The 25,543-nt window shown below is 37.2% G+C and overlaps 1 protein-coding gene across 3 annotated transcripts in view; it reads left to right on the forward strand.

Annotated features, from left to right (window-relative positions):
- LOC106060958 (atrial natriuretic peptide receptor 1-like) overlaps positions 1 to 25,543 on the forward strand; it is an 84,241-nt gene that overhangs the window by 22,611 nt on the left and 36,087 nt on the right. For all 3 annotated transcript variants that reach the window (XM_056030276.1, XM_056030275.1, XM_056030277.1), the window contains 3 exons: positions 10,692 to 10,854; positions 12,567 to 12,664; positions 14,823 to 14,955. In XM_056030276.1, the coding sequence (XP_055886251.1) occupies positions 10,692 to 10,854; positions 12,567 to 12,664; positions 14,823 to 14,955 (394 nt within the window). The remainder of the gene's footprint in view (positions 1 to 10,691; positions 10,855 to 12,566; positions 12,665 to 14,822; positions 14,956 to 25,543) is intronic.

Here is a 25,543-nt window from a genome sequence, read left to right on the forward strand (position 1 = left end):
ATCAGCTTATTTTAACTCTAGACTTGTTGAGATTTTTATTTTTTAGACTAGACTTGTATGGATAGAAACATTCTGTAATTCCAGCAGTTCCCTAGTCTGTATGTTGATTGCCACGTTCGCTGCCCTTTGTGTCCTGCTCAAAACACAGATTTGTCCTACGTCTTCTTTGTGATTGGTCAGCTGCTGTCGGTAAGCTAGGGCCACATCACGCTTTATGGCGGCTCCCCAATGTCCACATTTCTCTTTCCTCTCAACTGTTACAGTTACTGTTACTGTGTCCATTATTAATGAACTCTGAACTCTAGTCTTTCCTGTCAACTGTTACAGTTACTGTTACTGTGTCCATTATTAACAAATATTTCTGTTCTCAATTGGAATTCAACGCCCCCATGTTTGAAGCTGGTCTGGAAAAACTCGAGTTTCTAATTGGAAAGGATGCCTGGGAAGAAAAACAAATCGCTTGCTTGTCTCATTATCTTTCTATTCTGAAAAGAGTGCATCCTTTCATTGAGTTATTTATATCTCTCCCTATAAACGCCTGTGTGTGTTCAACTGTTTATGGTAAACTCGTCATAGGAACAGTCAAAGAAATCTGGGACTTCATTCATTACAGACATCAACAAGTAAAAAAAAAATGCAAATAAAAAAAAAACATGATAGAAGTGCAAACAATGTTCTAAACAATATTTCAACATAAACAGTTCAGACAGAGATAAGACGTTTTTAACTCTACTTTTTAGTACGTTGCAATTAAGCAAATAATGATAATAATTCTATGTCTAGTCTAATTATGAGTGTGCGTGTTTGGAAGGGAGGGATAGATAAGTGAAAGTGTGAGTGATGTGACAGATAGTTTCCTTATTAAAACGTATATTATCTTCAAAACAGAAGATTGTTACATCCTACGCATCATGCATCTAGACATGCATGTTAACCAAGGACTTAAATTTACCCATGTCATTGGTTTTCCTGGCTGGCTGAGGCAACCCATTCCATGCTCTGGTAGCACCAGGCAGTGGCGTAGCATGATACCCGTGGCTCGGGTTCAAGAATATATTTGTGGACCCCCTCCCCCAATTAGACAGTACAATGTATGACAAAACAATTGAGTCATTTGAATGTGTCGGTACATTTACCAAAAGACATTCCAATGCAAGTAGAGTAGCTTTTAATAATCTTATTACGTTTGACACTGTTAGAACTCCAACACGAATTCAAAGTCAATGTTTGTACAATTTTTGAACAGAATGAAACGAGGTAACGGAGTTTCAAATATATAAAGAATTTTTTTATGAGTTCTAGTTCCCATTCTACACATTGACATTCCTAAAACACTTCTAAGTGTCAAACTTTGAAACATTGATACAAACTAGTATCTAGTTCTACGTCCATTATTTAATAGTAAATAGATCGAATATTTATTTACTGAACATTTCTATGGCCTTCTAAGTAGCAAAGTAAGAAACCAGTGCATCTATTTCTTAATGCGCGAGCGGCTTCTTCTGATGAAACAATGCCCAAAGGCCATTCTAGCATCCAATCATATTGAAAGCACCTTCATATTTTTAGCCTAGTAGTTTATTTAAGGATAAATGTATTTTTTTAATTACTTGAAGCATTTGTTCAGCAAATTCTGCTGACGTTTGATACTCACATATATGAAAACCTAGAAATGACCTCACATCATCTGCCCTAAAGATCGCAAGGTCTGAAAGGGGAACTTTACTTTAACTTTTTCAGAGCGATAAATGACTTCATTTCCACTTTCTAAAGCAATATCGCGATAAAACCTGTGCAACTGTTGACAGGAATTACTTCAGCACAGTTATTTAAAAAAATTTCAGATGGATTTGCTGAGAGATTTGAGCCTTTCAAAACCATCAAAACCACTCTAGCATTCATAGTAAATACCCTCAACATAAATAGTAAGGAAATACATATTGAGCCTTTGGAATTGATACTGGACTTTAAAAAGTAAAGCTTTCTAGAGTGGAGAATTTACAGGTTTGAAAAGCAAGTTGGAAGAGTTGATGGTCCAGAAATGTATGCACGTAACACAACAAAAAGTGGACAGCTTTCAAAGAAATGCCGCGAGATGAGGCACTTATATTCGACTCATGGAATTGTCTTCCAGATTGCTACAGTGAAGTGAAAAGATTGGAAATTGGAGTACTAACTATATTCGTATCGACATATTCATGCGAGCAAGCGTTCTCTTGCATGAATAACCAACTAACAATTGAAAATTTAGAGTCGTGTTTGAAAGTAAAAACAAGTAATGAGCCAAATGTTTCTAAACTTTCTAAAACCAAAGCCATCGCTCCCATTGAATTTGTTTGCTGAATTGTTTTATTATTGAACTACAAGCTAGAGTTGTATGTAAATGTTTCATTCTTTTAATTTATTTACATTCATAATTAGAAATTATCAAATAATACCATATATATATATATATATATATATATATATATATATATACTATATATATATATATATATACTATATATATATATATATATACTATATATATATATATATATACTATATATATATATATATATACTATATATATATATATATATACTATATATATATATATATATATTATATATATATATTATCTAATTTGTTGTGTATAACACTAATCAAATATAGATAAGTAGATTTTTTTTCTTATGAATGAATAGATTCGTTTTTATTCATCAAAGAACTTTATTTATCCGAGTACTATTTATAGTTGGCAAAAAAACAACAACTTTGTGTCTCTTTCAAAACTTTGAAATTTAGTAAATTGTATTTTTTGGCTCTTCCGACTCAAAAGGTTGCCGACCCCTGATCTTACAGATCAGCTTGACTGTTAAGATTCAATGAAACTATTTCAAATCAGAAAGATTGATATTACATGTTTTAAATACAAAACAAAATAAAAATATATTATGCTTTGAGAAAACTGAATAATTTGCAGCTGTATCGAAATTTTAATTAGTGACAATCAGGACTATTCCTTTTTTTCTAAACAAACTCTCCTCCATCCCCCCGCCCTTTCCTGAAATAATACCAATGGTTTATGAACAGACAGGAAAAAAAAAAGAATGGGACGATATGGAAACGATTGTCACCCTAAACGCACAGTTAGGGCTAGCCACCATTACAATTTATAAAACCTGATGCAAAGCAAATCCTCACATTAAAGCTTCAAACACTGGTTTTGAAGTTAATATTAATTTTGATACCACGTTCAGGAAATTTTGAGGGCGCTTTCGATATTCTATTTTTTATCGTTTTTTTTTTTTTTTACAAAAGTGAATTTATTTTATTACTTTGATGTCACTCCTAAGTTCTTAACAAGTCAAGAGTCATGGTCCCTAGCGCAGTGGGCCCCTAATGGTCGTGGGCTCGGGTTAATTGAGCCCCTTCGCGCCATGGATGCTACGCCACTGGCACCGGGGAAGAAGGAGCATTTGTATAAATTTGTCCTAGCATATGGAACGAGGAATATGTCTTTATCTTTGTGTCTCTCTGAGTATTGAGAAAGTCTAATATAATATAAACACAATGGATGGGTCCACCTGCACTGGTTCTAAAATGACTAATGATTATTCCAATCTACTCGATGACCAAATCGAAGAAAGGCCAGGATGATCTGCTCAGTAGAACTAAGTTAGTTCAATATGTTGGCCATGTATGACATAAACTGTCTGTGTGTATCTAACGGACGTGTGTCAATACGAGTCCCTACGGAGGCCTGGTCATTATCTCTCCATCTCTAGCAGCCATATCTTTCCGATGTATAATAGACGTAATTAGAGATTTCAAAGGAATCATTATTCCGAACGACCCGTTACCCCACCAAGCCCTCCACAATTTTTCGCAGGAACAAAATGAGTTCAAAGAATAGAAATTGTCTTCATTTCATTTCCTTTTTTTTTATGTGTACACACACACACACACACACACACACACACAGAGTTTGTAGTGGAAATATAGGAAGGAAGTGCAAATAACATAAAGATAGGAGCAGTTGCGTCACTAGGGAGGTGCGGGCTGCACCGCGTGACACCGACCGTAGTGACGCCACTGGATAGGAGCTCTTCTAGACGAAATATTTCATGAGATAAATGGGGTTGATGTAACAAAGGCGGGGCTTGATCGATGACCAACCACGGTTCTGTACTTGAGAATATCGCCTGGCACTAACCACGGATCTCTCTACAACACATCTAGAGTCCAAATATTTGTTCCTTTGTTCCAAAGCTAAAATGTTTTTCTGATTGGTAGAAGTTAACTAGTCACGTACTAGCTATTCAAGAGGTCAAGCAGACCAATGAGCCACCCAAATCTTGCCCTTCCACCCCCCCCCCAACAGCTGTAGCAAGGTCGAACACAAAACGGTCGAAACTTTCCTCACAAAATGGAGATTTACTACAACCAGTCATAGAAACAATATGTATGGATAGCTTACCAGCCACACCAAACATAATTCAAAGATATTACAAAGACATCACATTTTAGAATAAGTTCATTTAGAAAATAATGACTTGGACCAGGAATAATTTATTTGCATTTTAAAAATTCATTGACTCTACCAACAAATGCATGTTAATATTTGTCTTTATTCCAACTTCCCAAATACGTTTGTATGTGTGCCTAGTGCTTTGTGTGTTTTATGTTGCTATTTGTTCCTTTGTTCTCATGATCCTCTTCTCTTATAGATCTATGACGTCTGCTACTTGATCCTCTTCGCTGTCTTATAGATCTATGACGTCTGCTACTTGATCCTCTTTGCTGTCTTATAGATCTATGACGTCTGCTACTTGATCCTCTTTGCTGTCTTATAGATCTATGACGTCTGCTACTTGATCCTCTTTGCTGTCTTATAGATCTATGACGTCTGCTACTTGATCCTCTTCGCTGTCTTATAGATCTATGACGTCTGCTACTTGATCCTCTTTGCTGTCTTATAGATCTATGACGTCTGCTACTTGATCCTCTTCGCTGTCTTATAGATCTATGACGTCTGCTACATGATCCTCTGCGTTGTCATAGATCTATGACGTCTGCTACTTGATCCTCTTCGCTGTCATAGATCTATGGCGTCTGCTAAGTTGTCCGTCTATTGAGGTCATGGACAACTCAACTCTATTTCCTTGTAAGAATGTTTTGTTCCCATGGGATGTGTTTGCTCCTGCTCGAGTTCTTCGTTGTGTTGAAAAGGAAGAAACTTGGAACAATCAGTAGGCAGGCATAATACTTGACAAGCACATTACATGACTGACATGTTACTTGACAAGCGCATTACATGACTGACATGTTTCTTGACAAGCGCATTACATGACTGACATGTTACTTGACAAGCACATTACATGACTGACATGTTACTTGACAAGCACATTACATGACTGACATGTTACTTGACAAGCACATTACATGACTGACATGTTACTTGACAAGCACATTACATGACTGACATGTTACTTGACAAGCACATTACATGACTGACATGTTACTTGACAAGCACATTACATGACTGACATGTTACTTGACAAGCACATTACATGACTGACATGTTACTTGACAAGCACATTACATGACTGACATGTTACTTGACAAGCACATTACATGACTGACATGTTACTTGACAAGCACATTACATGACTGACATGTTACTTGACAAGCACATTACATGACTGACATGTTACTTGACAAGCACATTACATGACTGACATGTTACTTGACAAGCACATTACATGACTGACATGTTACTTGACAAGCACATTACATGACTGACATGTTACTTGACAAGCACATTACATGACTGACATGTTACTTGACAAGCACATTACATGACTGACATGTTACTTGACAAGCACATTACATGACTGACATGTTACTTGACAAGCACATTACATGACTGACATGTTACTTGACAAGCACATTACATGACTGACATGTTACTTGACAAGCACATTACATGACTGACATGTTACTTGACAAGCACATTACATGACTGACATGTTACTTGACAAGCACATTACATGACTGACATGTTTCTTGACAAGCACATTACATGACTGACATGTTACTTGAGAAGCACCTTGCATGACTGACATGTTACTTGACAGCTTATGTTACTTAACAGGCACATGATGGGGACTTGACATGTTTGTTACTTGACAGTCACGTTACTTGATATTGTTTTTAGGTAACCTGTTCTATGCTCGAAAAATACTTGAAAGGAAAGAATTTAAAGAAGAATGTATCCTACCCGATAAAACAAGCTATGTTCTTCTTGGCTTCGTGTGTTATAACTTAGTGTTTCATATATTGTTGCCACTTTACTTTTCTGTATTTTGTCTTGTCCTGGTCAAGTGTTTTAACTAGGCGCGTTCATCTTAGCAATAAGAATATTTCACATCGAATTAAATTCACTTCTGTTAATATTTTATTTTTGGGTTTGGGGGGGGGGGGGGGGGGAACGAGGGTTCGTTAAAGTTTTTGCTTTCATGAGTTCAACCTCTGAAGGAACGGATAGGTAATAAAGTCCAAACTAATTCTAAATAACAGATTTGTTACTTTCTTTTGGTAAACATGTCTTTTATTGAGCATATTGTCCTAATTGTTTCACTATTTTATTATTGCATGATAGTTTGTTTTTTTCAATGATTATAACTCAAGAATCTCTGAAATGATCAGTCTAATATTCTTGGGATAATAGAATTATTATTATTTTCCTATTTATCGAAGTCTAGTTGTTCTGATTACTTCAAATAATTATTTCTTTTCTGTGTTGAAACAAGTTTTTATCTTTTTGCACTATTTGATTTCATTGCTCAATTCATGGGGACATCTTTTATTGTCTACGTCTTTACCTTTCCCTCACTGGCTTATTTGATTGGACAAGACAAAAGAACTCTCTCAAATGTAGGATCAAAAAGCTGCAAGACGTCTGCTTGCTTATGTTTCCTTCTTTCTTCTTTCACATTCGTTCTGTCTCTCTCTCTCTCTCTCTTTTTGTCTGCTCATCTGTCTCGTTATTTTCATTGAATCTAGAGCAATTTGAAAGTGTGCATAGGTACACGTGTGTGTGTGTGTGTACGTGATGACGAGAGATGAGTGCAACTGATTAGCTAATAAAATCTCAACGTTGGGAAGACTCATTAAAATACCATGTTTTCAGTCTTGTATTAACAATTAAGATGAGACCAACCAATCTTTCTCTCTGCAATATGTTTTCTAGTTGGAACTAAAGAGGCACACAATGTGTTTCGTCCAATCTGCTTCTATTCATTTGCAAGCCGGGTCTTTCCACTAGTACAATCAATAATGAAACCAATGAAAGTACAGTACATAACACTGCCATTAAACTGAACGTAACTACTAAATGACACGTTTTTTTCTTTGGACTCGTTTACTGGATAAACTCCCCTTAAAGATTCCTGTACCACCCCCAACACACTACCTATTTTCACTAATCAGGATAATAGTGTCGATCAAACCAGGTGCCAATAGTCACCTGCCAATAGTTCATCTTGCACACTTAAGCACGTAGACAATACCAGGAGCTTTTTGAGACCCATCATTTGACCTTGGATAATTAAAGGTGAACTAGATAAAGTAAAACTTACTGCATGGCCTACTTAATGAGACAACTTTTCCAAACTGTTTCCACCGAGTCGAGACCTTTCTAAATGAAGCAACAGAGAAAGTATTCTTTAGAACTTTATGACATTTCCTGTTGGAAGAAAATGTGTTAATCTAAACACTAAGCCATTAGAGATTTTCATACTAAAGGTTATATGGTTTATACAAGAGATCTTCTCGTTCTTCACATTGTGATGTTTCATTTGATTCTACATAGCTAGCTAAGGTTAAAAAGATTATGATCACAAACACACACATGTAGGTTATATATAAATATATATATATGTATATATGTATATAGGTCAGTGTATATGGTTTTAAAAATGTTTAGTTTATCTGTTAAGATGGCCTCCTCGTAGAGCAAATATCTAGATGAAAGCCTGGCCATTATTGATGGTCGGAACGATGTCGCTAACGCCGGTAAAAAAAATCTCGCTTTTTTTCGACTCCATTTTATGAAATTCTCTAAAGGGACAATAACGAAGCATAGCATATGAAATCTACGTACACAATGTTAACGTCACGAAAAAATGTAACAGTTACATCCGGTTAATTGAATCCTCTTTTAAAAGGGACAGCCGGTTATTTTACTTACTGTTGAACGTAAGTAGACACTTGCTGCTGAGGATTTAGTCGCCTACATTGCGGAGTTCGGACAGCAGTTATCTTTCTATATGAGACTTTGTGGGTTTATGAGTCGTTAATATTATTTAAAACGTGTATTAAAATAGAATGCAGGATGAAAGATGACTACTGTGTCTACATTAACCCTAGCTCAATATGTCAGTGTGGCTCAGCTCAATGACGTTTTCTTAGTGCGATCCAGCTCGATGACGTTTTCTTAGTGTGATCCAGCTCGATGACGTTTTCTTAGTGTGATCCAGCTCGATGACGTTTTCTTAGTGTAATCCAGCTCGATGACGTTTTCTTAGTGTTATCCAGCTCGATGACGTTTTCTTAGTGTGATCCAGCTCGATGACGTTTTCTTAGTGTGATCCAGCTCGATGACGTTTTCTTAGTGTAATCCAGCTCGATGACGTTGTCTTAGTGTGATCCAGCTCGATGACGTTGTCTTAGTGTGATCCAGCTCGATGACGTTGTCTTAGTGTGATCCAGCTCAATGACGTCAGCATCTCTCGTTTTTGTACCTTCTCACGTCGTTTTAAACCTACTGATACAAATTTTCATGTTTCTGAGTTCCTAAGTTACTGTAAATTGCTAAGTTACTGTAAGTTCCTAAGTCACAATAAGCTCCTAGTTCCTGTAAGTTCCTAAGTCCTTCAGAAATAAAGATTACTAGTCGACCGGCGGCGTAGCATACGCCGCTATTTTGCAGGGCCGGCCTTAGGCTACTGCAACCTATGCGATCGCAGTGGGCCCCGCACTTTTACAGGACCCGCGCTAATTCAAGGTGTATAAATTATTAAATTAAACCATTTTATAACTTAAAACAGATTTCCCGCGCCCTCCTGTCGATTTACCAGGAGCTCCTGCAAATCTCCCGAAATTGCAAAAGATACGAAAAAGTCCTTAAAATATACAGAATATATAGACAAAAATTGTCATTTTGTAATTGTCATTCAATATGGAAAACGCCAATCCTACGCGCGATAAATAAAAACGGCATTATGCATTAGCCGTAATTGTGTAATCAGGCGAAAGAAGCTTCTTGCGCCTCAAACTAAAGAAGAATTACTTGAGGTTAACAATTCTCAAAGATAGATTGAAATATTTGGTAATTCTTGCTATTGAGCGTGATCTATGTAGGAAACAGAATTATTATGATATACTGTATGACTTTGATACACACAAGGCTCGTAAAGTAATTCTGTACGTAGTAAAGAAGGAATAAAATGCATAGACGAATTTATTTTCTAATACAAACTCTTAAATTTCATTTATTATCCGCTTTCCTACCCAAACTTTGCGCAGCGAAATTCGTTTTGCATAGGGCCCCACAATTGTTAAGTCCGGCCCTGCTATTTAGTGACCTGTATATATACATAGTAGATTACTTGTTCTCTTTCCATGACTTCTTGGTCACAATAGTTAAGTCCGGCGCTGCTATTTAGTGTTTGTAAAATGTTTGCTTGCAAAATGTTTTACATGTTTCGGATGTTCCTTTAGAGTTGACGATAGTTTACTTCCTAGTCCAAACCTCCCGCAGGATGACGGGGGATGGGACAGTCCAGCGCGCAAACCGCACGACCAGGCAGCCATCCATAGCGAAGGGTGAAAAAAAAACGTGTTCCCCCCCCCTCTTTTTTTTCCTTTACGTGAGGTAGAAATAAAAAAAAAGTGATCTTTCTTTGTTACAACGGTCCGGTCCTGCTATTTTGTGAATACTTGTTCTCCCCCCCCCCCCTCTTGTTTTTTCTTGGGTGACTATCCGCAGAAATAAGAGAGTGATCTTTCCTTTACTTCTTGCTCGTCCAAACTGTTGAGCAAAGAAGAGAATTATATATATGGATTACGTTCTGCAACACAGAATGGAAAAGTCAGAAGGCCGGGAGACCAGAGTTAAAAGAACATACTACATGTCCAGACAGCTATTCTCAATACTCTGCCAAACATACTACATGTCCAGACAGCTATTCTCAATACTCTGCCAAACATACTACATGTCCAGACAGCTATTCTCAATACTCTGCCAAACATACTACATGTCCAGACAGCTATTCTCAATACTCTGCCAAACATACTACATGTCCAGACAGATATTCTCAATACTCTGCCAAACATACTACATGTCCAGACAGCTATTCTCAATACTCTGCCAAACATACTACATGTCCAGACAGCTATTCTCAATACTCTGCCAAACATACTACATGTCCAGACAGCTATTCTCAATACTCTGCCATCTCTATCAACACGCTTCGCTGACTTTTCATGTCATTGTTCTATTTATCTGAACTATATTTGACTACTTCATTATTTAGAGTCCCACGATAACATGCCTGCTTGAAATAGGAGCGCCTCCATGCCCCCTACTCACACTCTTTTTTTCTACCCCCCTCCTTTCCCACAATTTTCCAATCTCTCCCCAGGGAAGTGACACCACGGAAACGTCAGCCCAGCAGTACATTTTAAACGGCTACTACAACTGCTTCCTGGTCTATCTGACGGCAGTCAATGACACCCTGACTCACGGCGGCGATATCAGAGACGGGCAGACTTTCATCAAGAAAATATTTAACAGAACCTACCTGGGTAAGTGGACGTTGGGCCTGCAGTGTAGTGGCGTGGTTGAAGGTGGGGTTGTTAGAGGTGGCGTTGTTCGAACACTTTGTAGAATCACATGGTCTCTACACTCCCATGTTTATGTGTTTTGTCATACCTCAGTAACACAATATTCATTTCTGGGAGGAGAATTTTCTCTCTTTCTTTTATGTATCAATCTGCCCCTCTCTCTCTCTCTCTCTCTCTCTGTCTCTCTCTGTCTCTCTCTGTCTCTCTCTTATGTACATGTATATATATATATTGAAAACAGATTCTAAACTTGTCTATGTTTAATTCTGAATGTTTAATGATCCAAAGCTGCACACATAAGACTAGACTTGTATCACTTACGTTTTACTTTTCTTCAATTATTTTTGTTCTGAAAAAAAAAAAAGAAAAAAAACCCACCTAGTTATAAAAATATTAAAAGAATACAAGTGGATCATGTCAGAGACATTATACATATAAATGTCTGTTGGTTCATGTCAACTTTTCTGTCTCAGTTTTTCGTTGCTTTTATTTTTCCTTCTTCCTTGTTTTTCATTATTTTCTCTCTCTCACTCTCTTTACCAACCCGCCAGAACTTTTGTCTCTCACTCTCTTTACCAACCCGCCAGAACTCTTGTCTCTCACTCTCTTTACCAACCCGCCAGAACTTTTGTCTCTCACTCTCTTTACCAACCCGCCAGAACTTTTGTCTCTCACTCTCTTTACCAACCCGCCAGAACTCTTGTCTCTCACTCTCTTTACCAACCCGCCAGAACTTTTGTCTCTCACTCTCTTTACCAACCCGCCAGAACTTTTGTCTCTCACTCTCTTTACCAACCCGCCAGAACTCTTGTCTCTCACTCTCTTTACCAACCCGCCAGAACTTTCACTTTCTGCTACAGAAATCTACAGAATGTTGGGATGGGGTGGTGCTCGATGTACAATAATAAATAACAACAAAAGAGAAAAAAAAGATCCAGAATATCTTTGTTGTAAAAAGATTTCAAGAAAATGAAGGGGTGGTTGATGAGATTAAAAGAAAACTTGATGAACGCTTTTCAATAGCTTCCAATTAGTAGTTCAACAGAATATTCTCTTTCAAGTGAAAAGCAATCCTAGAGTAGACGACTGATGTCCAGGGCTTGTCAACGCAAGCATAAATACTAGATAAAATTTGCTGTAAATTAAGTTTTAACTGACATAATCCCATAGTGGATTTCATTATTAAATTACTAAATAGCCATGTGTTATCCCTCTTTGACTTTAGTCTACCTACCAGACTTCATGTGTTTGGGTAGAGAGGACGAGTTTGTTATGGGACAGAGCACTTCGACTACTTTGTTCTGGAACATCTGATGCTCTCTTGAAGAATTTTTCTAATTATAAAAACTGTCCTGACAAGATTATTGCAATGTCTTTTCATCATCTTTTGTATCTAGTAATTACTTAAACCAGCGGTTCTCAACCTGTGGATCGCAACCCCTTTGGGGGTTGATTGACTATTTGCCAGGGGTCGCCATATCGAAAAAATGGATAGTTTTTGTCTATTCTTCTATTGGTGTGTGTGTATGTGTGTGTGTGAGGGAGGGGGGGGGAGTCGAGGCAGAGTGGAGGATTGTAAAAAGGGGTCACCGAGCCTAAAAGGTTGAGAATCGCTGAATTAAACTGTCCTGACATGATTCTTGAAATGTCTTATGATTATGTTTTGTATCTAGTGGGTGACGAAGGCGAGTTTAAGATCACTGCAGAAGGCAACAGAGTGGTGGACATGGCCGTGGCAGATATGGTGGACGAAGTGCTTGGACAGTTTCAGGTAGGCCCAAATGGAAACAATGTTTAGCGGCCACTCGAGAAGGAAAATAAACTCGACTATGAATGTATTATGTAGTCGTGTCTGTATAGCCTTCGACAATCTGATCTCAACATATGTGGTTTAGGTGCAACGGCTACTTATTTTTTTGTCTTCCGAAACGAATGATTGATTTTTGTATTTAATTAAACAAGGCGATTTTTTTTTCTTCATAAAAATACACCACTTTTAAATGAATACATAGATGTCTTTAAAACAAAACTATATAAATGTTTTCGCACCATGCGTAGTGTACTGCAAAACATTTCTTATAATGACCTCCTAGCTTTTGGTGGTACACCAGTATATGAAGAGATTAGAAAAAAACAAAACACAACATTTAGTAGATCCACGAAATACTATTAACATTAAATACATAGACTCAGGACAATTAACCAAAACGTTTAATCTGCAATTCATTATAGATGGCACAACAACAAAAAATTAAAAAATCTAATTTAATAATTGATGGGCTCAAAAACAATAAACATTTAATAATTAATGCAGTAAAAACAATCAACATTTTATAATTGATGCGCTCAAAAACAATCAACATTTAATAATTAATGCAGAAAAACCAATCAACATTTAATAATTAATGCAGTAAAAACAATCAACATTTAATAATTAATGCAGTAAAAACAATTAACATTTAATAATTGATGCGCTCAAAAACAATCAACATTTAATAATTAATGCAGTAAAAACAATCAACATTTAATAATTGATGCGCTCAAAAACAATCAACATTTTAATAATTAATGCAGTAAAAACATCAACATTTAATAATTGATGCACTTAAAAACAATCAACATTTAATAATTAATGCAGTAAAAACAATCAACATTTAATAATTAATGCAGTAAAAACAATCAACATTTAATAATTAATGCAGTAAAAACAATCAACATTTAATAATTGATGCACTTAAAAACAATCAACATTTAATAATTAATGCAGTAAAAACAATCAACATTTAATAATTGATGCACTTAAAAACAACAACATTTAATAATTGATGTAGTAAGAGTTGAACTGTTACACCTGGCTCAGTAAGAGCTGAACTGTTACACCTGGCTCAGTAAGAGTTGAACTGTTACACCTGGCTCAGTAAGAGCTGAACTGTTACACCTGGCTCAGTAAGAGTTGAACTGTTACATCTGGCTCAGTAAGAGTTGAACTGTTACACCCGGCTCAGTAAGAGGTGAACTGTTACACCTGGCTCAGTAAGAGGTGAACTGTTACACCTGGCTCAGTAAGAGGTGAACTGTTACACCTGGCTCAGTAAGAGGTGAACTGTTACACCTGGCTCAGTAAGAGGTGAACTGTTACACCTGGCTCAGTAAGAGGTGAACTGTTACACCTGGCTCAGTAAGAGGTGAACTGTTACACCTGGCTCAGTAAGAGGTGAACTGTTACACCTGGCTCAGTAAGAGGTGAACTGTTACACCTGGCTCAGTAAGAGGTGAACTGTTACACCTGGCTCAGTAAGAGTTGAACTGTTACACCTGGCTCAGTAAGAGCTGAACTGTTACACCTGGCTCAGTAAGAGGTGAACTGTTTCACCCGGCTCAGTAAGAGTTGAACTGTTACACCTGGCTCAGTAAGAGGTGAACTGTTACACCTGGCTCAGTAAGAGTTGAACTTTTACACCTGGCTCAGTAAGAGTTGAACTGTTACACCTGGCTCAGTAAGAGTTGAACTGCTACACCTGGCTCAGTAAGAGCTGAACTGTTACACCTGGCTCAGTAAGAGGTGAACTGTTTCACCCGGCTCAGTAAGAGTTGAACTGTTACACCTGGCTCAGTAAGAGCTGAACTGTTACACCTGGCTCAGTAAGAGCTGAACTGTTACACCCGGCTAAGTAAGAGGTGAACTGTTACACCTGGCTCAGTAAGAGTTGAACTGTTACACCTGGCTCAGTAAGAGTTGAACTGTTACACCTGGCTCAGTAAGAGCTGAACTGTTACACCTGGCTCAGTAAGAGCTGAACTGTTTCACCCGGCTCAGTAAGAGTTGAACTGTTACACCCGGCTCAGTAAGAGTACCATGCCTCAAATAAATAGAAGGTATACATTAATAACTGACAAATGACAGACTAGAACACTGATTTTTTCCACAGGAAATTGGACAGTACGAAGTGCTGACCAGAAACTTTACATTGAATGTCAATTATCAGAAAGGTTGGCCTTCAGGAAACACCTACGTGCTCAGCGTGCCACTGTGTGGCTACTCCGGAGAACTTTGTCATAATGGTAAGGTTGATTTTTTTTTTCATAGAGGTAAGATTGATTCTTTCTGCCACAGTAGTAATGTTGATTCTCTTTCTCCTTCATTGTGGTATGTTTGATTCTTTAAGACTTAGTCGTAAGGTTGCGTTAAGACCTCTGTTACGCCGTCCTCCTTTAATTAAGCTCGCCAAAGAAGATTAGTTTTGGTATGTGGTCGTCAGTGCTTCCATACTGTCCACATCGGCCTCAAGCAGAAAATGTTTATTTGTAATGTAGTCTTGCCAACGTATGCCAGTTATGAAGTTAAGGTTTCTTTTGATGGAAGCGTTTGAGGAGCCACTATATCGATATAATTGCAGTAGACATGATCTTTGTTTGTTATAGATGTTATTGAGCCTCGTGTACTTGCCTCATTTTAGTTTAAAACGAAATTTGAATCAAAGGAAAAAAAATTACAGGCTCCTACGACCATTTGATCAATTTTTTACTGAAAATACATAACTGCATAGAATTTATACATTTGACATCTCATCGATCTCTCATCTGTCCCTTGACTTTCGTCGTAGGGGTGCTGTGACAGTTCGTCGTAGGGGTGCTGTGACAGTTCTTCGTAGGGGAGCTGTGACAGTTCGAGTAACCAAATTCCTCTACTTTTCCCGGTCAGCAGCTGTTCTTAGCAGGATATGAAAGGAGAGGCCGGTTTATTCTTTTACTTTATCCTACCAACTTTTTCTTTGGTGCTCCCTCCACTGGACCTTGATGAATGACTTTTGACCTTGAGTCTTGTCTTACAATATGACCAAACCATCTCAGCTTTTGTCTTTTATTTGCATTGGAGAATTTCTCTTTTTTTTCGTAATAATACAAACTCATTTGTCTTCTTTTGTATTTGACAAGCTACTTATATTTTACCAAAGAAAAATATTTTATTATTTACGATAGTTGACTACATAAAAATATCTTCTAAAGCAACTTACATATGTCAGGCCTGTAATGTTGATTATAAATACGAATGTGATACCAATGGATTCATTGAGGCTGTGCTCTTAATCTTGCCTCTTTTTTTAAAGTACAAAATTAGCGTAGAACCCGCGTATTAATTTATGTAAGTTGAGAAAAGCTATTATTGTCTTTGGTTTATTAACCTAGACCTATGTACACAATGGCTCAAATATAGTGACTCATAGTGATAAATCGATCTAATTTCTAAAACAGTTTATATCAACTCAGTCTGTCTGTCTTGCAAAAAAGTACACGTTATTTCTCCCACACCCATTCTCGGATCAAGCTGAAACTTTCTACACATATTTACTGTACCTTACTAAACATGAATCAGTTTTTAAAAATCCAATTAGTCAATTAATTATTGATAATTATTTTTGTTCGATATTAAATAAGCTAAATAACGTGTACATTATATAGTTGTAATTGCGGAGTTCTTCTCCTTTGATAGCTTTGTTTCTTAAAAAAGGATTTCTTTTTTTTTTTTTTTCGTTCCGCTAGCTATGATTGTTTGTGTGTGTGTGTGTGTGTGTGTGTGTGTGTGTCGCTGGGTAGCCTACTTATTACGTCACATAGCAGGTGTGTGTAGATAGTGCATTGCAAAACCGAGGATTCGATTCTGTTTATGGAATACGCTCATTAATGACCTTATGTGCGAAATGGATTTTTCATTTTAACTTGAAACAGAGCCTATATTAAATTAATTGGAAAGGGGGGGGGGGTTCATGCCTCTTTTTGGTTTATCCGGCATAATATCTTTTGTTTGGACACCTATCGCTGATTACAATTTATCAATTAATGTCATGTTAATTTATTAGTATTGTTACATTATATACTTATGTACACAATATGTCCGAAATTTGTTTCTGGCTAGTACAGGGGGCGGCAACTTTTTGAGTCGGAAGAGCCAAAAATTACAATTTACAAAATTTCCAAGCTTTTAAAGAGCCACAAAGTTTTTTCTTGCCAACTATAAATATTTCTCAAACAATGAATTTTTAAAATAAAAGAAAAACTAATTCATATAAGTAGTGTTTTTTCACAACAAATTAGACAATTAATTATTTTTAATTCGGTTACAACTAAAGAAGTTACACATTTACTTACAACATTAACTTATGCTTCAATAACAAACAATCGAGGGATAAGATTCAATGGGAGCGATGGCTTTGGTTTTAGAAAGTTTAGATACATTTGGCTCATAACTTGTTTTTAGTTTAAAACACGACTCTAAATTTTCAATTGTTAGTTGGCTTCTTACTTTACTTTTCATTATATCCATGCAAGAGAACGCTTGCTCGCAGAATATGTCGATTCATAGATAGTCATCACTCCTAATGCCAACTTCTTCACTTCACTGTAGCAATCTAGAAGATTATTCCATGCGCCGAATCAACTCGCGGCATTCCTTTTAAAGCTGTCCACTTTTGTTGCGTTACGTAAATTTCTGAACCTTCAACACTTCCAACCTGATTTTTAACTTTGTGAATTTTTAACCCCTCAAAGCTTTACTTTTAAAACGATCAATTGCATTTCTAGAGATCCAGTATCGATTCCAAAGGAACGAATGTGGATTTCCTTACTATTTGTATTGAGAAGATGTACTAGGAATGCTACAATAGTTTTGTTGGTTTTGAACTGCTCAGCTCTGTCAAGAAATTCATCTTTGATTTTTTTTTATAACTGTGCTGAAGTAATTTGTGTCATAAATTTCACTGATTTTATCACTATACTGCTTGCAGTTTTAGATTCGGCTCATTTAATTCCTCTGTTATAAAATGTTTGCAACTATTTGTCGTTCTCTAATTCGGTGTGATAAATGCCTTTTTCATTTAGAAATGTATTTATTTCGTTCAAGTACAAAGCAAAACGTTTCAACACCTTACCTTTGGAAAGTCATAGCACTTTTTGGGAAGAAGGAGGTCGGAATACTGAGTCTCCATTTCCTTTAAGTGGTGGAGTGCTTTTGACAAGATGCTGTTAATAATCTTGATTACCAAATTCACGACCTCATCTATTTTGGTCGGAATCGTTTTGGGCACAAAGCGCTTCTTAGTGTATTATTCAGTCAAACGTAAGAATTTCATTTTTTTTTCAAGTTTGTTTTTGAAATCACGATACAGTTCTTCAGATGCACGTAGGAAGCAGTCTTTGATATACTCATCATCTGTAAATGGTTTGCTTTTTTGTGCAATTTCTAGTGGTGCCGCAAAGCTTGCCAGAATAACATTACTTGTAGATTGCTTCCAATTTTGAGAAGATAATTCGCTTCTTACTTGAAATAACAAACTATACTTCACAGTCAAAGCGCGTGGTTAAGATGCCAATTCGTCTTGCGTCAAAGTGAATTAAAACCTACATATAAACATCCAACGACGGCCGCGGTACGTGACGTTTTGGCGCCGCCGTTTTGGCGCCGCCGTTTTGGCGACGGGACGTTTTGGCGCGAGCCGTTTTGGCGACGGGACGTTTTGGCGCGAGATATCATTTGACGATAATTTAATAAGCACGTAACTTTTATAATAATGTTTATTTCACTCTACCATAATATTGTATGTATAGTATGAATTCTAACACCGTTCAGCGAATTGTTTTTATTTTAATTATAAAGGTTTTGCTTATTTCGTGAATATAGGCCTATAATAGGTCAGATTCCTGAATGGTAATGACATGCTATATGTGAGTTCTGCTAATCGCACTGAATGACATTTTTGGATTTCTTTCTAAAGATTTTGTTTTTTATTTGACATTAGTGTAATATACGAATTAGCTAAGTGTCACACTGTAATATAACAAAAACCATGTTAACATCTAAAGCTCTATTACGCTGAATGACGACAATAACTCCACACATAGTAAAGATCAAGACTCGGAATGTGGTCAGTACAAACTCTGATGTAAATCCACCAATGTAAACAAACACTATGGGCGACAATAGATAGAAACAAATTCACGACACTAAGATACTCTGAAAAGATATATTTTGAGAAATTGGGTAGGGGTGATTTGGGTGACACATCTCGCATTGACGCAGGTAGAGTTAAACAAATGAAGACAAGACCAGCACCGAGCACTGGCCGTTGGCGTCATGCGTCTGGCGATCATCTCCTTGGGAATGGTCATTACATGTGACACCTATCCCGCCCCCTCTGTTCTGCTCACATTTCACTCCTTGTATGTACTCTTTCCTCCACCCCTCCCCTCTCTCACGCGTAAGACGATAATCTGTTTCGAGCACTCCACTTGACATCCCTAGGTGCGAATTTATAATCCTTAATCTTTAATTCCGAGAGCGGCCCAAAGTCTACCCCTCTCTCTCAATCTCTTCGCCCCTACGTCTTTATAAGCTCGCGTAGTTTGGACCATTAACTAATCATTTTATCCAGTACGCAGACAGACTAGAAAAACTTTCGCCCTAGGATGTAAACAGCTCGACAACTGAAGTCAAAAGCTAAAAAGCTGAGGTATCCTTTAAAAAAAAACAAAAAAAAAAAACTTTCGCCATCTTATTCTATTATATTTCTAACTGAAAACCTGGTGGCAGTCTATATAAACAATGGAAAAAGTCCAGTCGAAGCGAGGAAAAGACAAAATTTGATGAAGGATATCTCTATCTCTAAGAAGTTCTGGCGTTGTGAACTTAAAAATGAATGTAGAGCTCGTCTACACACAGATGCTGTAAACAACGACCTTGTTCTAAATCAACTAGGCCAGCACAGTCATGGAAGTGATGCTGCACAACTTCAGGCTGCCTCTATTTTAACAACAATTAGAAAGAGAGCTGCTTCTTCCGCAGAGATACCATCTTGTATCATAAACAGCTCTCTACAGTCAACATATCCGTTATGTGCAATACATGGCTGCTTGTTTCATCTGACAAAAAATATGCGAAAGAAATTGGCAGATGAAAATCTTCTTTCAATGTACAACAATGATCCAGAATTGGCTTTGGCCGCTAGAATGATAGTTGCATTGGCATTTGTTCCCATCGAGGACTTGGATATGGCTGTTGAAACTCTGGCAAATGAGCTGCCTTTACATCTTACTCCGATAATCAACTGGTTTGAGGACACTTCTATTGGACGTCTGAACCGCAGTAGAACTCGACGATGTGCTCCTATGTGGTCTGTCTATCAGAGAACACTCAATGATAATCAACTGGTTTGAGGACACTTCTATTGGACGTCTGAACCGCAGTAGAACTCGACGATGTCCTCCTATGTGGTCTATCAGAGAACACTCAATGATAATCGAACAAACAATTTTGCGGAAGCAGCACATCGGCGACTACAAGCCGAGTTTGGAATGAGCCACCCAACCATATTGAAATTCATTGATGAAATACGAGCTGTCCAGAAAGGCGGAGACCTTATATATGAACTATATATCCGGGGAGACCAGCCTCTTTCTAAACGAAAAAAGTATATTGACACAGACAAAAGAATCAATGTAATTGTACAAACTTATCAACAGAGGAACATCATTGAATACCTCAAGGGACTTGCACACAACTTTTTAATGAACCCTTGAATTCCAGCGACTTAGGCAAATAACCATAGTGTCTATGTATACTTCACTTAAAGTATTTTGAGAAACATGGTACATGTATTATATTTTTACTTATTATTAGCAAGTGTTTGGTATGTATAGCTGGAGATACCTTACAGTCATTCAATAAACCAATGTTAATGTCAACAAATAATTGCATCAATTTTTAGCCTATCATCATTACATTTTGTTTTTTATTTCTTTTTTTTTTTAATTTTAAAGTAATATCTTAAAAAACTTTTTGAAAATAAAAGTGTGCCTCTTAATAAACACACATACACAGGCCAAAATGTTTATTAAAGAAAATGATGTGAAACACAAACACACATTTACATTTAGTACGTGAAAAATATGTCTTAACACAAACACTCATGCAAAACATAGATATGAATAATTCTTAAAAAAAAAATAATACAATAAACGTACATAATATATATCGCGCCAAAACGTCCCGTCGCCAAAACGGCTGGCGCCAAAACGACATTCGCGCCAAAACGGCGGCGCCAAAACGTCCTGCTTCGCGACGGCCGTGAGTTTCTGACGGACTGACTTGAGTGACGACGCGTGTAATGGAAGAGGGGTTTGGTAAAAGCGATAAAATAAATAATATTTGCTTATGGACCGCAGCTTCACATCCAAGGAGCCGCATGTGGCTCACTATCCGCAGGTTGCCGACCTAAGGCTAGTATCACACATTACACACTTTATCATTTCAATTTATTTTTTTTTTTTTTTTTTTTTTTTTTTAACAGTAATAGAAATATTATTTAATATCAAAGACATACTACCTAACCAATGAACCCCCTAAAGACAGAAAAATGATACAAGTATACTCTACTCCAGAACAATCAACACAATATCAGATATCCCTGACCCCCAACACCCTATTTCTGAAAAACTACATGAGCATTATACAGGTATATGAAAATCAAACTAGATAATTCTCTACCCTAAAGTCCATTATTTTTCTAAACGTTAATTCCAAGTGATTAGGATCAAACACCTTATTATTATGTAGACATTTGAGCCAGGTAGCCCAAACAAGATTCCTGTATTCGGAAACAATAATCAAGTTAAAGTTATGTATCATTTTATTTTTTAGTTTTGGCAGCTTGTTTAAAATAATAGACAAGTTAACATTTACATAATTGCCACAGTTTGCTTCCAATAGGTCCATTACAGTACTTCTAACTTGAAGGAATAATGGACATTCCAAATACAGGTGTTTTTCGTTATCAGCATTTTCAAGGTGGCATAATATACATTCACGGTCATTTGCCCGTCTTCTAACCATAGGGGTCATCCCAAAGATAAGTCTCCAGCTAATCTCTCTAGCTTTTGGTGGGATATGTTTACTGTGTAGGTTTATGAATGTGTCCTTGAATTCTGTCACCCCAAGAACTCTCCCCCACTTAATCCTATTCACTAGGCTTTCCTGTAACAGCTTTTTAAGTGTTATGTATGATTCTTTGGTTTTGTTGTGTATTAAATGTTCATTACCAGGTAAAACTCTTGAAATAGATCTGTAAAATGGATGAGTGACTGTACCAAAATAGTGAGGAGTATCATTGTGTATTGGAAGAAGACTACTTAAAAACCATAATAGTAAATTGTCAAGGGAAAGTTTGTTGGGTTTCTAACTACTTGACCTACAAATTTTAGCCTTAGTGACTGTATTTTTGTTTTAACATCTTGCAAGTTTATCCCCCCATCCTCTTTGTTTTGAATGAGTGTAGTGTGCTTAATGCTCCTAATAGTGTTTTTAAATATAAAGCTTCTAATTAACTTGTTCAGCTTGTTTATGAATTTAGGAGGTGGCTCTGTAATGTTAGCTAAATAGATAATCTTTGGAATGACCAAACTATTTATCAATACAGCTCTACCAAATATTGTAGAACCTGTGTGCTGATAACGTTTAATTAAGTTTGAGGCTTTGACAAAAATATTCTCCCACTGGTCTTTACAATAGAACAAAGGATTACAGGTATAGACAATACCACAAATCTTGATTTTATCAACAATTCTGAAAGCGCAATTCTCTTTGAATTTCCATTTCCCTAGTCCCATTACAGAGGATTTATTTATATTTATTTTTGAACCACTAGCTTCTCCGAAAAGTGTAAACTTCTTTAGTATATTCTCAATATCTTGCTCTGAAGATGGAAAAAAGGTTGTATCATCCGCATAGGCTTTGACTTTGATGGTTGAGAAGGAACGACCCGGTATATTTATCCCAATAATGGATGGGTCAGATCTTACAGATTCCAAGAAGGGTTCCAAGCAAAGGATATACAAGAAGGGGGATAAGGGACAGCCCTGTCTGACAGACCTTTGTATGAGGATACTCCTACTGAGAGAATGATTAATTATCAATCTACTTGTTGCATTGGTATAGACAAGCTTTATATATCTGATTAACAGGGAACTTATTTTACATTTCTCAAGCACCTTGAACAGGAAGCTATGGCTTACTCGGTCAAAGGCTTTTTCTTGATCTACAGATAAAAGAGACACATTGAGGTTTTTATCCTTACTGTACATGATAAAATCCCGTAAAAAATGCGTCATGCCGTCAATGTTTCTGTCCGGGATACAACAGTACTGGTCATGTCCGATAAGTTGGTTTATGAGTGGTTTCATTCTTAGGAAAATCATTTTTGTGAGAAGTTTATAGTCCGTGTTGAGAAGTGAAATGGGCCTATAGTCGCTAGGTGAAGTGTTATTTTCAGATTTCTTAGGTAAAAGTGTGATGTATGCTTCGTTAAAATTTGGAGGAAAATGTCCCAGTTTGATTGCGTCGCTATATAGTCGCAGTAAGAGAGGACCAAGCAGGGGGAAGAAGGTTTTATAGAGTTCAAATGTTAAGCCATCTGGACCGGGTGATTTATTGTTCTTAGTCGAGTCCAGGGCAGTCCTGAGTTCGTCTAGCGTAAATGCACTCCCTAAAAGATCTTCATCTGTCTTGTCCAGCTGGTTGCAAAATTTTAGAAAATTATCTTGAGCATCAGTATATACTGGCTCTTCACTGTATATAGTAGTGAAGTGTTTTGTAAAAATATTCTTAATATCTTCATAATCATCTACTTTATTCCCCTCACTATCTATGATGTTGCTTATTATTTTGCTTGATTGTACATTCTGTTCAAACGATAGGAATAGTTTACTAGGACCTTCATTACTTAAGTAATTTTTACACCTAATCTCAGCACCCCTATAAGTATACTTGTTTAATTCCTCTAGTTTTAAAAGAGTTTCTGTTTTAACGATTTCATCATCCGTGTGTAATAATGTGTATTTGAGTTGTTCATATTCTTGCCTCCTACGTCCCTGAGCTAATGTAGATATTAACTGGCTTTGCTGCTTGATAGAACTTTTTAGGAGAGGCCATGTCCGTGTTAAATCGAAATGTGGATCTTGTATATCTTGTAAGTAAGAATTTAGATTAGTAGAAACTAACTCCACGAAAAGGGGAATTTCCAACAGAGAATTGTTAAATTTCCAGTGGGATGACTTTCTTTTAATTTCTTTGTTTTTTATGTCCAAAGTAACTAACACCGCTTTGTGGTCTGTGTATTCTAGTGTTTCTTCCAGATGTGACACCCGACTTATATAGAAATGATTAGGAGCATACACTCTATCTAAGCGCGTCGAGACGGGGTATGACCTATGCACCATGGTGGTGTCACGACCCATAGGTTCTAGTGTCCTGTAAGCATCAACTAAATTAAAATTCCTCTCTATCTCCTCTAAGAAATTAAGATTCGGAAAGGTTTTACGAGAGGGAGGACCCACTGCCAAAGTAGTCTGTTTATCTAATGCAGAAGTTATGTAATTGAAATCCCCCCCTATGATAAGCGTATCCTCTCTATAATTATTGTTTAGTATATCGATTAAATTTTCATAAAAATCCTGTTTTTCCGCGCTCTTTGCTGGTGCGTAGATGTTTGCAAGTGTAAATGTTTGATTTCCTGATTCTACTCTAATGATTACTATTCTTCCCCTGGTGTCATTAAATGCATGCACTACTTTAAACCTATCTGAGACTAGAAAAATAGCTACCCCTCTACACTCGTTACCTAGGCTAAACCAGCCCTCTTTCAGCCCTATGTCGGATGTGTATTTGCGTGATTTATAATATGTGTCTATATTTGTTTCTTGAATGAAAATGAAGTCTGGCCTGTATTTTCTGGATAGGTGTACAATGTATTTTTGCTTGTTTCTAAGACTACGTATATTTAATGATAAGATTGTAATGTCTGTCATGACTGGGTGTAAAAGTAAATTTAACCAGTTCTAGTGGTTAATTGTGGGTGTTCCCCCCTCATCTATAACCAATGTGGGTGGAGTCTCAGGAATGTCCAATGCACTAACATCAAGACTCGTGTTAGGAGGGCTTACAACTTCTCTTATAATACGCGGGCTCGCGAAAAGATCCTCACACGAGGAGACAGATAAGCATCTCTTCCTTTTCAATTTTGTCGGAGACCCAGGAGCGGACCTAACATGCTCTTTAGAGCGGAACCGCTTTTTTAGTTTGAAGTCTTCGACACTCTGGGGGGTTTCAACCTCCGCATCAACAGCTATCTCTGGTGTACTGGCAACAACCGATGAAGTAGCTGCATCCGCCATCATAGATGAAGCCGTGACATCCGACACTTTAGATATCTTCTTTGGCGACACTTTGAAGACTCCTTTTTTTCCCTTCTCTACTAACGTGAAGCCATCCTTCTGCAACCATTTTTCGATTTCCTTCTCCTTGGGATTACCTTCTTTGACCGCCTGTGCATAGCTCAGAGGGCCTGGTTTCTCCTTGGGAGGCACAGTTCGAGCCGGGCCGGCCTTTCGGGTGGGGCACTGATTTGACCAATGCTGGTCCAGTCCACAATGTAAGCATTGTTGCCTACGACCTGGTATGGTGACTAGAACTTTATAAATTTTTGGGTCCCCTTCATACCGTAGCTGGATGTAGTGTGGGATGGGTGCATCTTTTTTTGCTTTGATGAAGGAAACCCACTTGTCCGAAGCACCTATTTTCGTCACCTCCACCTTGGATCCTTGCTCT

Source organism: Biomphalaria glabrata, chromosome 5 (assembly GCF_947242115.1).
Source record: "Biomphalaria glabrata chromosome 5, xgBioGlab47.1, whole genome shotgun sequence".
NCBI classification, from domain to species: Eukaryota; Metazoa; Mollusca; class Gastropoda; family Planorbidae; genus Biomphalaria; species Biomphalaria glabrata.